General features: G+C 47.8%; 6 protein-coding genes across 6 annotated transcripts; 2 read left to right on the top strand and 4 right to left on the bottom strand.

The window, feature by feature from the left end:
- Positions 1 to 49: 49 nt before the first annotated feature.
- Positions 50 to 210, bottom strand: F9C07_8813 (uncharacterized protein; the record flags this gene model as incomplete). The annotated part of the gene is made up of 1 exon (XM_071511827.1): positions 50 to 210. The coding sequence occupies exon 1, from the start codon at positions 200 to 202 to the stop codon at positions 50 to 52; it is 153 nt and encodes a 50-aa protein (XP_071364544.1). The 5' UTR covers positions 203 to 210.
- Positions 211 to 2,232: 2,022 nt separating this feature from the next.
- On the top strand, positions 2,233 to 4,276 carry F9C07_8812 (putative fumarate hydratase; the record flags this gene model as incomplete). Its single annotated transcript, XM_071511826.1, has 6 exons — positions 2,233 to 2,478; positions 2,598 to 2,657; positions 2,720 to 2,757; positions 2,834 to 2,949; positions 3,016 to 4,033; positions 4,090 to 4,276. 6 exons carry the CDS (start codon positions 2,233 to 2,235, stop codon positions 4,274 to 4,276), a joined length of 1,665 nt encoding a protein of 554 aa, XP_071364543.1.
- An 884-nt stretch (positions 4,277 to 5,160) lies between these two features.
- On the top strand, positions 5,161 to 5,798 carry F9C07_8811 (glucosamine 6-phosphate N-acetyltransferase; the record flags this gene model as incomplete). Its single annotated transcript, XM_041293149.1, has 2 exons — positions 5,161 to 5,646; positions 5,709 to 5,798. 2 exons carry the CDS (start codon positions 5,161 to 5,163, stop codon positions 5,796 to 5,798), a joined length of 576 nt encoding a protein of 191 aa, XP_041148003.1.
- A 595-nt stretch (positions 5,799 to 6,393) lies between these two features.
- F9C07_2093938 (60S ribosomal protein eL24) lies at positions 6,394 to 7,690 on the bottom strand. The gene is made up of 3 exons (XM_041293139.2): positions 7,524 to 7,690; positions 7,206 to 7,349; positions 6,394 to 6,988 (listed from the first exon to the last, which is right to left on the bottom strand). Exons 1-3 carry the CDS (start codon positions 7,572 to 7,574, stop codon positions 6,704 to 6,706), a joined length of 480 nt encoding a protein of 159 aa, XP_041148002.1. The 5' UTR covers positions 7,575 to 7,690; the 3' UTR covers positions 6,394 to 6,703.
- A 1,018-nt stretch (positions 7,691 to 8,708) lies between these two features.
- Positions 8,709 to 9,954, bottom strand: F9C07_1685683 (uncharacterized protein). Its single transcript, XM_071508316.1, has 3 exons — positions 9,630 to 9,954; positions 9,426 to 9,570; positions 8,709 to 9,351 (listed from the first exon to the last, which is right to left on the bottom strand). Exons 2-3 carry the CDS (start codon positions 9,524 to 9,526, stop codon positions 8,835 to 8,837), a joined length of 618 nt encoding a protein of 205 aa, XP_071364542.1. The 5' UTR covers positions 9,527 to 9,570; positions 9,630 to 9,954; the 3' UTR covers positions 8,709 to 8,834.
- Positions 9,955 to 10,389: 435 nt separating this feature from the next.
- On the bottom strand, positions 10,390 to 11,018 carry F9C07_8808 (ubiquitin-protein ligase; the record flags this gene model as incomplete). The annotated part of the gene is made up of 4 exons (XM_041293137.1): positions 10,390 to 10,565; positions 10,622 to 10,753; positions 10,818 to 10,906; positions 10,966 to 11,018. 4 exons carry the CDS (start codon positions 11,016 to 11,018, stop codon positions 10,390 to 10,392), a joined length of 450 nt encoding a protein of 149 aa, XP_041148000.1.
- Between the last annotated feature and the right edge of the window lie 719 nt (positions 11,019 to 11,737).

Raw genomic sequence — 11,737 nt, 5'->3', positions numbered from 1 at the left:
AATCAAAGGACAATTAGGTCACGAAATGCCACAATGCAGGCACAGCCAGTTAGGCCTTAGTTGATAGTTTCTTTTTCTTTCGTGCTTTTTGTGTCGCCTTCTCCTTCCCAAGAGTGCCTTTGGGCGCCTTGGCACCAGTGAAGGTAGAGATACTTGTCGACGCGCATTTAGCTAACCAGCAATATGCAAGATTTTTTGTCATGGTGTGAACTATGATATAATTTGCTAGTAACGCAGTGAACCATCTGGAACTCAGTAATAACACCCGAGAGTTATTGGACTAGCGGTACGATGTTGCTATATATATTCGTAGGAAACCTGATCGAGAGAAATAGATTAGTTTATTGAGTATGGATATAGTAGGATAGGTGAGATAAGTATGTCAACTGAACTAGATATAATGCAATAGTCCATAGGGGGAATACATATTCAACTTAACAGTGTTCCGCTCATATTAGGGTGACCACATCGTAGATGTGGTAGGGCCACCCAAGGCCAACAGTGAAATTGACAAGGCGGAAAGTGGTACGAGTTGAATGAATGACGGCTTGTACATGGGTAGGGTGCTGACTGTACTCTCTAGGTTAGGCTGAATGATGGTCTCTTCCGATTCGAGGTCACGTCGGCTGATAATAGGGAGGGGGGTTGGAAGGGTGTCAGATTCAACTTCTACGGAGTAAGCGAAGCTACTCCGATGTATGTATGGAGTATATACATCGTAGAGGCCTCAACGCGTGTTCAATTAGACCCTTGATCTTAATAACTATCTTTTAGTTGAACAATACAGAAGCCTTCGGTTTATAAATTTACAAATATCTTATGACTGTAATCAAGCTATAGCCATATTTTTCAAACAACTTGGGGGTCCAAATCTACATTCATTACGTCTACCAACCATCATTCGACCACTTTATATATAACAGTATTGCTCCCAAACTGCTTCCTCGCTTGGACCAAATCTATGTCGAACACAATAAAGAATACACTGTGAGCCACCTACATATACATGAAGTGCCGATCGAGAAGTTTAAAGAAAGTCCGGCGAGATATGCTACCAGTATAGCCGTGCTACGGGTCCGGAAGCATTTGAATCGACTATCAACTTGCCCCCCAGAATAGGCATTGCACCCACTGCTGGGCCGCGTTCAACTGGGTAAGCCACTGCCCTCCTGGGATCGTTGTATACCCACGGATTTCAGCTACAGGCGGACTAACTATCAATCTGAATCCGGTTTCAGAAGGTCGAGAAGTTCAAAATTAACCCACATCGGATGGCAGTCGGTGGTAAGAGGTTATCTGTCAGCAGTGTCCGTCCATCTTTGCAGGGATGTTAACATCCCACTACGCTTGCAAATTTTGAATGTGCCTGCGTGTGATTCAAACAATGTCTTCACCCCAGAGGGGCGGTTTAATCGGGTTAACTGGCCATATGAGTCGTACCGAGAAATAAAATTTATACCGGCACTGCCAACGGCAAGGATGACATATCTCCACAAGCATCCTGGAAGTGCCTCGACCAGCATAGTCAGAGGAGGTGTGTGCGCATGATGGCTAGAACTTTGGTAGATGCTGAGCATGCAAGCGCTGACTGAGTGCACAGGACTGGAGAATCAACTTTATGCTAGCTTCCAGCTTAGGTCTCGCGCTAGCCCTAGCGTTCACAGCGGAAATGGACCGTCTACGAGACGAAGGAGAAGCTGAAGCTGGAAAGCTGGGAAGCTGGAGGCTGCTGGTTGTACACTGTAGAGTAGGAATGATGTGTATGCCTGAGGTACCAGTATTACCCCCCATTTGGATGGTATCTGTGAAGCGGGAACATCGTATAATAAAAAGGTGATTATTGCCATGGAGAAGGAACTTGCTGTTATGATGTATGTATATAGAGGAGGATCATGGTTTACCCGGCGAGGATGGTTACCATACCATACACATCGGGATCTTCGCTAGGTAATGATTTTCTGTATGTATGGTCATCGCGTTACCGGGCCGGGGGATTTCGGCAGCGGAATCGGAAAAGCAATGGAATAATTGCTGAATGCAGTACCTTCGAGTTTGCTTTCTTTTTTCTCCTTTCTGTGTTTCTTCTCCTAATATATTCATTCTTGTACTTTTATTGTTATTCTTATAGACACACATAATTTGAGGTATTTATACGACTTTTGTCTTCCCAATTCAGAGCCATTGACCTAATGAGTACAAAACTAAACAAAATCATCCTTGTCTAGCTCCATCATGTTGGCACCCTCGAACTTTCGAGCCGCGGTGCGGTCGATGGCTTCTTTGGCGCATGCAGCATCGAGAGCGTCTGCCAGTTCCCCCGCAGTCGCACGCTCTGCTTTAGCTTGTGCTGCCCGGTCCCCCGCTTCTCTCGGTTGCCGTCGCGCTCTGAGCACCAATAGCCGACAACTCCAGTTCCCCCGCCTTCAGTCCTTGAACACCATCTCCAGCAAGAGAACTTTTGGTACAACCGCAAGAATGGTACGCATACTGGGCTTTATGATGGAAGAATACTAGTCATTGTACTCTCCGCTCAGTGCTGTAGCAATGGTTTTGCTTCTAGCGGAAGAGTACGGTTTTCCAACCCACAATGCTGACAGTTCCTCTCCTCACAGGCTTCGGAAACTCGCGTTGAAACTGACGCCTTTGGCGAGATTGAGGTGAGATTATCTCCTACATAACACTGGGTTGTCTTCAAAGGTCTAATCGTATGTTGTGATAGGTCCCTGCCGACAAGTACTGGGGTGCCCAGACCCAGCGGTAAGAAGCCGCCTCGAGAAGCTCTCACCGAGCCGCAAGCAAGAGGATATACAGAGGCTAATCAATCTGAGAATAGTTCCCTGGGTAACTTTGACATCAACCAGCCTCAGGACCGTATGCCTGAGGGTGTTGTCAAGGCTTTCGGTATCCTGAAGGGTGCTGCTGCTACCGTGAACATGAAGTTTGGCCTTGGTACGCATATCTTTACCAGCATGATGTTATAGTAAAACATTTCTAACGATTCCCCGCGTGTTCTAGACCCCAAGATTGGTGAGGCTATTCAGAAGGCTGCCGCCGAGGTTGCCGAGGGCAAGCTCATGGACCACTTCCCTCTTGTCGTTTGGCAGACTGGTTCCGGCACCCAGTCCAACATGAACTCCAACGAGGTCATCTCGAACCGTGCCATCGAGATCTTGGGTGGCAAGATGGGATCTAAGAAGCCTGTGCACCCCAACGACCACGTCAACATGTCTGCTTCCTCCAACGACTCTTTCCCTACTGCTATGCACATCGCTGCTGTTTTGGAGCTCGAGGGAACTTTGCTGCCTTCCCTCAAGAGCCTTCGCGATGCTCTCCAGGTGAAGGTGGAGAACTTTGAGAAGATCATCAAGATCGGTCGTACCCATCTGCAGGATGCTACTCCTCTTACTCTTGGTCAGGAGTTCTCCGGCTACGTTGCCCAGCTTGATCGCAACATTGAGCGCGTTCAGAACTCTCTTCCCCACCTCCGCTATCTTGCTCAGGGTGGAACTGCTGTCGGTACTGGTCTGAACACCTTCAAGGGCTTTGATGAGGCCATTGCCGCCGAGGTCACCAAGATGACTGGCACCGAATTCAAGACCGCCCCCAACAAGTTCGAGGTTCTCGCTGCTCACGATGCGATCGTCGAGGCCTCTGGTTCCCTTAACACCCTTGCTTGCTCTCTCTTCAAGATCGCCCAGGATATCCGTTACCTCGGTTCTGGACCTCGTTGCGGTCTGGGCGAGCTGATCCTCCCCGAGAACGAGCCCGGCTCCTCTATCATGCCTGGAAAGGTCAACCCCACTCAGTGCGAGTCCCTTACCATGATCTGCTCCCAAGTTATGGGTAACCACGTCGCTGCTACCGTTGGTGGTATGAACGGTCAGTTCGAGCTTAACGTGTTCAAGCCCGTCATGATCCGCAACCTTCTGCACAGCTCGCGCATTCTTTCGGATGGCATGAAGAGCTTCGAGAAGAACCTGGTGCACGGTCTCGAGGCCAACGAGCCCAGAATCAACTCCCTGCTCCACGAGAGGTATGTAATTCCTTCGCTTACGTTAAAATGCCTTAACTAGACTAACGCCTCCCCAGTCTGATGCTCGTCACCTGCTTGAACCCCGTTATCGGTTACGACATGGCGTCCAAGGTCGCTAAGAACGCCCACAAGAAGGGTCTCACTCTGAAGCAGAGTGCTATGGAGCTGCAGGCCCTTAGCGAGGAGGACTTCGACACCCATGTCCGCCCTGAGCTGATGCTTGCTCCTAAGGAGAAGAAATAGAGGGGTGCATTTTGATACCTAAATGACGAAAAGGGGGTTAGAATGGATTGGTTCAGTTTAAGATATAGCGAAATTAGCATTTTTTCCTTTCAGATATGTTGTGATGTATTCTAGTGTATACAGATAAAAATGCTGTTGTACGAATTTTATTTTTAGAATTGGTGTATTTTTGATTTATCAGGCAGTGGCTACAGGATTCCAAGTCCTGGAGTTATTTTTGGAATTCCATTGGTAGCTGCGCCAACCAGATAGTGCGCCCGCTGTTGCCCTGTAGAATGCGCTGGATTGAGAAAAATTAGTAGCTCCCAATTACATGCATGCATTAGTAGCATCTTCAGCACCGAGAGGTATAGCACAGTGGCTGTGAAAGGCGACTGTATTTTTTATTTATTTTTTTTCTCGCTTGTTTGGAATGGAAATCTCTTCAAATCTGTACTAACAGATTTCAAGTACTTTGGTATCGAGCGTCTCAGGTCCCAACTTAAATCCATGGTAAGTAATTTTTGTTTATCGATAAATACCTGTTCTGTCCCCACCTGGGAATTTCAGTTTGTTCTCACATCCTTCTTCCAAGCATTCGTCTCTCGCTGAGCCTCTAGTAATTGAGCGTAGAGGATTACTCTTGTGTCTCGCTCTTTCTTCATTCTAATTTGAATCTCTCTTTCCACTCTTTTCGACGTTGTCCTTGTTCGGTCAAAAGATCAATAAATCTAATCGGGACCCGACCCCACTGTGTTTCACACCGCATAGTTCTGTCTACCCCTAAAAAGACCAGCGGACAGTGATCGATTAGCTCCATCGATCATCCAGACTTAAATTCACGGCTCGCTCCTTTAACCGATCACCATTTGAACCACTACTACAGTATTTATCTACAAATCACAATGACCAACCTTACCACTACTACCACGACTCCTGCCCCTATTGCAGTCTCCGTCAAACCCACCATGAACTCCCAAACCGACGACGCCCCTCTCTTCTCGAGTTCCTTGATCTCTCCTGAAGTGGTCGCTGCTCTCCCAGAGGGATACACTATCCGTCCTGTTCGCCGTTCCGACTACAAGCGGGGTTTCCTCGATGTCCTCCGTGTGTTGACCACCGTCGGCGACATCACTGAGGAGCAATGGAGCCAGCGGTTTGACTGGATCTCTGCCCGTAATGACGAGTATTACTTGCTTGTGATCTGCGATAACACGGACCGTGTCGTCGGTACCGGCAGTTTGCTTGTCGAGCGGAAGTTCATCCACTCTCTTGGCATGGTTGGGCACATCGAAGATATTGCCGTTGATCAGTCGCAGCAGGGAAAGAAATTGGGCTTGAGGCTCATCCAGGCTTTGGACTACGTGGCTGCTAACGTCGGTTGTTACAAGGTATGCTTCGCTTGAACCCCCTTTTTTCTTAGAATGTCCCTGTTGCTAATCTTTCCTTATAGAGCATCCTTGATTGCTCCGAACACAATGAGGGCTTCTACCTCAAGTGTGGCTTTAAGCGTGCCGGCCTGGAAATGGCCCACTACTACTAGAATTAGACTTCGCGTTTAATGGGACTTATACTGGCGTTCAGATAAATGGTACAGGGTTTGTCTGTGAGAATCCTTCATAATTCGTGAGGGGCCTTCTCAAGAATTCTTGTTCGGGTTTACAAGGCCTGGTGTTCGGGACACGATTGCTTGGCGAATTGGCTCGCCTATTCTTGGGCTTCTCTCTAGTGGGACTCAGTCGAGTATACTCAAGAAAGGTCAGAGGAGCGGACACTCTTGATGGTGCATGGCACGAGTGGCTCTCGACCTGTCGACTTCGTCTCGATGACCCAATTTCGAGAGATGGGCATATTCGCGTGGAGACATTTATACTTTTGTCGAATTGATTGCCCAGGGGTAGTCGCCATCATGTTCACTTGGATAGAGCTAGGATGCCTTGTTACTGCCATCCATTTTATAGACAACATATTAGAGGGTCGCAATAATGTTATAATGTCGATATTTCAAAATGCTTCTAGCCCCTCACTGGCAAAGATAGTCTGATATTCCTACTTCATCACATAGGAAGAACAGTAGCGCAACGCCAAGGGAAGACCTGTACTAGATAAGATAAGAGTTCTTACGTATGGGAACATCGTGAGAACAATCTAAATCCAATTATGACATTATGTCACATCGTAAACTAAAAAACCCGTACAGGAATCTACAGGCCCAGAGCGACAAAAACGGCTATCATGTCACATCCATTTTTCCATTTCCTGGTAAATACCATGGCGCACAATGACAGAGCCTATCTGAGAGCCGTGCGGGAATCTCGTCCGCAAGAAACCATAGCACATACGCCGATTTATTGCATAAATTTTGTGAAGGAAACACAAATTCCAGCTCCAGAAGCCTCCCGAATTCCTTCATACTCCCCAGCCCAAGCCAAACCGCTTCTATTCCGTTTAACGAGACTTGGCGGCAACCTTGGGGGCAGAGCCCTTAGCACCCTGCTTGCTCTGGATGCGCTGGGCGGTACCCTTGCCGGCGGCAGCGTTCTTGGCCTTCTCGGCCTTCTTAGCCTTCTCGGAAGCGGCCTTCTTCTCCTTGGCGTCCTTGATGGCCTGCTGGCGAGCAGCAGCACGGGCCTCAGGGCGCTGGTTGCGGCGCTCCTTGATCACGTCGAGGGAAGCACCAACGATAGCACGCTGGGACTTGACGGCACGGCGGGTACGCTTCTTAGCGACTTCCTGTATGCATTGAAAGATATCCCGTCAGCATTTCTGATCCTGTCCCAACGCTTCGTCACCTGCAGATACATCCCGGCTCCTTTCCGATGTTTCCGCATCGTGCTAGTTGACATGTCCATGTTCCATCACCGGACCCAACTCAAGTCCCGACATGTCGGACCCTTCCGGAAAACCAAAGAAACAACTTCAACCATGGGGAAAACTTGGCGGTACTGACTTCAGAGATACCCTTCTTGTGCTGGCGACGGTAGAGGACAGTCCAGGAGATGCGGCGGGGGTTCTTGCGCTGGAGGAAGAGGGACTCGGACTTTCCATTCTGGAAGCGGAAGATCTTGCTGTCGCCACGGACGTACAGCTTACCCTATAATTGTCTAAATGTCAACGAATATATCCTGATAAATTTCGTATATTTTTTTGTGTATGATTTTTTTGGTATTGGGGGCGGATTGGCTGGCTCGGGGTAGCCTGGGCAAGGGTTTCGTATTTTCGATATGGGAAGAGAGCGTTGTCTCTTGCGGAAGTGGACACAACGCACCTTTCCAGGGTAGATCTTCTGACCGCTGAAAGAATCGTCGTAGGTACGCATCTTGAACGTCGGAGATGCGCAACGAGATGTTGTCGGTTGGCGTTGGGTGGTTGTATCGTATCGGTCGCTGCGGCGAGCTGTTCGCGAGACGCTGACACAATTGTGGTGCGGTGCGGAGCCTCGCTAAAGTGCGACACGTGACCTCGTCTGCCCTTCCCCGTTTGCAACTTCAACTTCTATGAGACATCTGGGGTGACTATAGTAATTGGGGGATAATTGTTATTCACGATATATTGATTTATGTCTTGATGCTACTGGGACTAGTGGCCATACTTTTACGCTTGGTTCTCATGTTGACATCATGAATTGTTCGATTAAAGGCCCCCTCGTCCATAGAGATTCGGCTTCAATACATGTGAAAGATGACCTGATATCTCAGCATAAATCAAACTCCGCTCGCTCTTGAAACTCATCTAAGTTCTCAGCAATATTCACCCAGACAAGAGGCTTTTCCAGTGTGCCTTCCGTAGCCAAGCCGGTTCACTTCCAATCCCATATCTTCAATCGTGCCAATCGCAGAGTTCCCAAGGATTTGGCTTGCATTCCTAGAGCAAGTAACGTTAACCACCATATAGGTACTCGTAAGTGACTTAAAAGCAGACAAAAAAGAAAGAAAACTACCTTGCACTGAATATCACCACACATCTCACTTGGGCATCTACCACAACAGCTCGGACATACACGTCTGCCGCAGCCTCCAGGTTCACTACATAGGGAAAAGGTACTCATGTCTTTGACATGCGAACCCAGCCCCTCAATTTTCTGCAATATCTGTCTTGCATTGTCGGATTTCTCGGGCTTAGCTTCCGTGTCGGCAATTGTCTGCTTAGCTTCTGCATATCTGCAGCATGCCACACTACAGATTGGGCAGCTACCACGACAAGTAGTGCACCTGAGGTTCACGGTATTCCATTGTCGGCTGTCATCCACTCTGCGTGGTGACTTGGAATCAGTGGAAGAGACGGTTTTCACCTCAGTTCCAGTGAGGCTACGGACTTGGTCGATCTGATAACGTCAATAACTTTATCAGCTTCGTTTCCAATGAGATCTACTTACTTGTTTTTGAAGGCCCTTTTTGATATCTTTATCCCCTGTCTCTGGAGGTCTCTTTCCTGAAGGGCTCACTCCAGGAGCTTGCCGCTTCGTATCCTCCATCGCAGATAGAGAGCCGCCTTGAATGACCTTGTTGGGGTTATCTGTCTCCAGGAAGTCCAGATCCAGAAAGATATAATCTATTCAGATATCAGAGTCAGAAACCAATCAATCACTAACAAGCCACAAGTAAGACACTTCATAAAATGACTGAACAGACTTACCGTTAGTCGCCCTGATGTACTTCAAATATTTGGGGGTAGGAGGAGTAGTCGGGGACTGCTTTGTCGGGCTGTGAATACTCCCATGCGTCCCTATTGTGTTGCTATCCGTCAAACTAGCAGTGCCGGAACCAGAACGTTCCGAGCGAGTCACTTTATCCTGGGAGTGAATATGGCAGCTGTGCCTATCGGAGTCGCCGGGCAGTTTCAAGGGGCTGCCAGTGAAGGTCATCTTCAACCGTCTTTTGAGCGAGCCTACTCTAGGTAACCCCCCATCGCCGTTGGTGTTGGCTTCATTTTCCTTCTTTGTCGTTTCTGCGTTGATATCCTCGGTTTTGGAAAGTAGTGACTTGTTAAGGGCATCGTCTTCGATTCGAAGGGATGTTTCAATTTGGGTTGTGATCTCTGAGAGCCTGCCTGAGTTCACCTCAGTGATTGTTTCGCTCGAGGTCGTGAAGCCGATACTGAGATGTTTCAGCCACGTACTGAAAAAGGGGCGTAGTAAGGAAGGAAAATTGAATAGTCTCATGATTCTTACCTGTCTTTGTTGTTGTTGTTGTTGTTGTTGTTGTTGGTGTGGTCTTTCTTGAGTTTGTTCATTCCTTTACCCTTCGATCTGCCTTTGGATTTGTTTTTCATGATGTCTGATATGTCGGTTGCTGCTTATAGGGCCGCGTGTTCGACTACTATTTGCTGTTAGGGGATGAGAGTGTGAGGGATAGTCGACGGAGTATAATCACACCTGTTATCAGGATTTGGAGGCATGGTGCTATTTACGTTTGGGGGCTTTATCCGTTTCTACGCAGATGGAGGGAGTAGTGAATGATGCGAGAGCGGGCCATGTGCTGTGGCTTTCTGAAGACCCCTCGCTCGGAGGTTACCTCCATATCTTATGCTGATATTAATGCGGTACGGGGAATTGCAGTTGGTTTCATTGCGGGACTTTCCTTTTTCCTGTTGGAGTATACTATGTGAATAACATGCATAAGCATCCTTGGCCAATAAACCCTATACTGCGATCTCTACTAGTTTTGAACCACGTAGCATCGTAGTTACTGATGATAGGGAACCTGCTAAAACCCGCACTAGCTGTCTATTTCAAGCCCAAGATAACTCTATGATGCAAGTGTATAAGATGGTAGTTTGTAATATAAACTTCTAGAGAAATAAAATCGTTCTATCAAGGTGCAGCTCTGATCTGATGGCAAAGCAAATGTGAAGACTATATACCATATTTTTGCAGCATCGACTGCCTCGTCGTGCAGGAGCACAAAAGGGGCCGTGAGCCAGAGCTGAATCTATCATCGACGTATTGGGAGGACGTATAACAGGGTCTCTCTTTCAAAGAAATGATATAAGATCCCTCAGGAGGCATGAAATTGATCCAAAAGATAGTTGCCGGTAGGGCCTAGGCTCGCAGTATAACTTTTGTTTTCATGGTCACATCACAACGTATTGGTTCATATTCCGTCATAGTGAATTTTGTTGAGTCACTCAATAATCTAAGTCATGGCATGTGTTCTGGTCCATTCCCGAGCGGTCTGTATCGCAGCCGGCTCATCCTCCTTCCAGCGTTGAGCGACATCATTTGCAAGCGGGTCATCTGGGTTTGGAGCTCCGAGCAAGGCTTGGATAGAGAGCAGAATTGTACGGATTTGGAGCGCAGGGGACCAGTTGTCTAACACGCATTAGCCCATAAATACCGTTTGGGAGAAGTCTCTGGAGAAGTCTTACTCTTCAGGACATCCAAGCAGATACGTCCGAGACGGTCGATGTTGGGGTGGTAGATCTTGGTCAAGAATCGAATCTTGGGAGGAGTCATAGGATAATCTTCGGGCAAGAACAGTTCAAGACGGAAGATACCACCTTTGTCGGCAATTAGCAACCGCCTAGGCCCTTCCTTTTCGATATGAGGGCGTGTGCACTATACCTTCATATGGAGATTGGGCCGGCCCATGGATCGATACATCGAAATAACGCAGGTTGTCTTCATGAGGCACAGCATTGATACCAGGGACCCTGAGAGAGTCAAAGGATTAATTATAGTCCATTATTTCCACTATGAGGAAGTTACTTACGGCTCCGCCATAAGGCGCTCAGTCTCCTTCACTATTCTTTTCGGCAACGCCATTTTGAACGACCAGAACTAAACGATAAATGTCCCCGCGTGTAGTCCAAGGTGGGGCTTAGAGTTCTGTTTTCAGAAGTTCTCTTTATTCCTGCGCACCAGCTATAGCTAGTGAGTTCAAGTGCTTCCCAAGATGGATGCAGAATCCAACACGGAGAAAATGATGCAAGGTTGGGGCCAGGATCCGCAAGGAACCGTTTAGTCACAGCCGGAAGATCCTAACTTATCCTATGAAGGTTACCAAGCCATCAGCAGATGCATCGGGCAGAGGGGCACTTAATCTCACCGCCTTCTATATTGAATTAGACACGGGAGCGCATACGTGCCATAAGCGCAACTTGCTATCCTAAGCCCGATAGGGATGTCTCGAGGTTGGCCCGTCTCCACACCACCTCGAGTTGCGGAGATGTTATAGCTACCAGTTTCAAGTCCTTGGGGTGGCTCAAGCTTTGTTGTATGTGTGAGTGTGCACATGTACTAAACATTGGCGCTGAAATTATTACTCTACCTTATCAATTTAACTTACAATGGATTCTTAAAGACAACTACTAGTGCTGTATCATTGCGCAATGTGTGACAATTCTTTCGCTACCTTCACTTCGTACAATTGACGAGCCGATTCCGAATCCATCGAGATGAAAGCACTTCCTAGTGTCGTACAATCCTTTCTATTAATGAGTTGTAGGAAGACTTGAAACCCGACACATCCCCAAGGTACTCCT

The sequence above is a fragment of the Aspergillus flavus genome, chromosome 5 (assembly GCF_009017415.1).
Source record: "Aspergillus flavus chromosome 5, complete sequence".
NCBI lineage: Eukaryota > Fungi > Ascomycota > Eurotiomycetes > Eurotiales > Aspergillaceae > Aspergillus > Aspergillus flavus.
The sequence above is the reverse complement of the archived record's forward strand: the minus strand, read 5'-3'. Positions and strand labels throughout refer to the sequence as shown.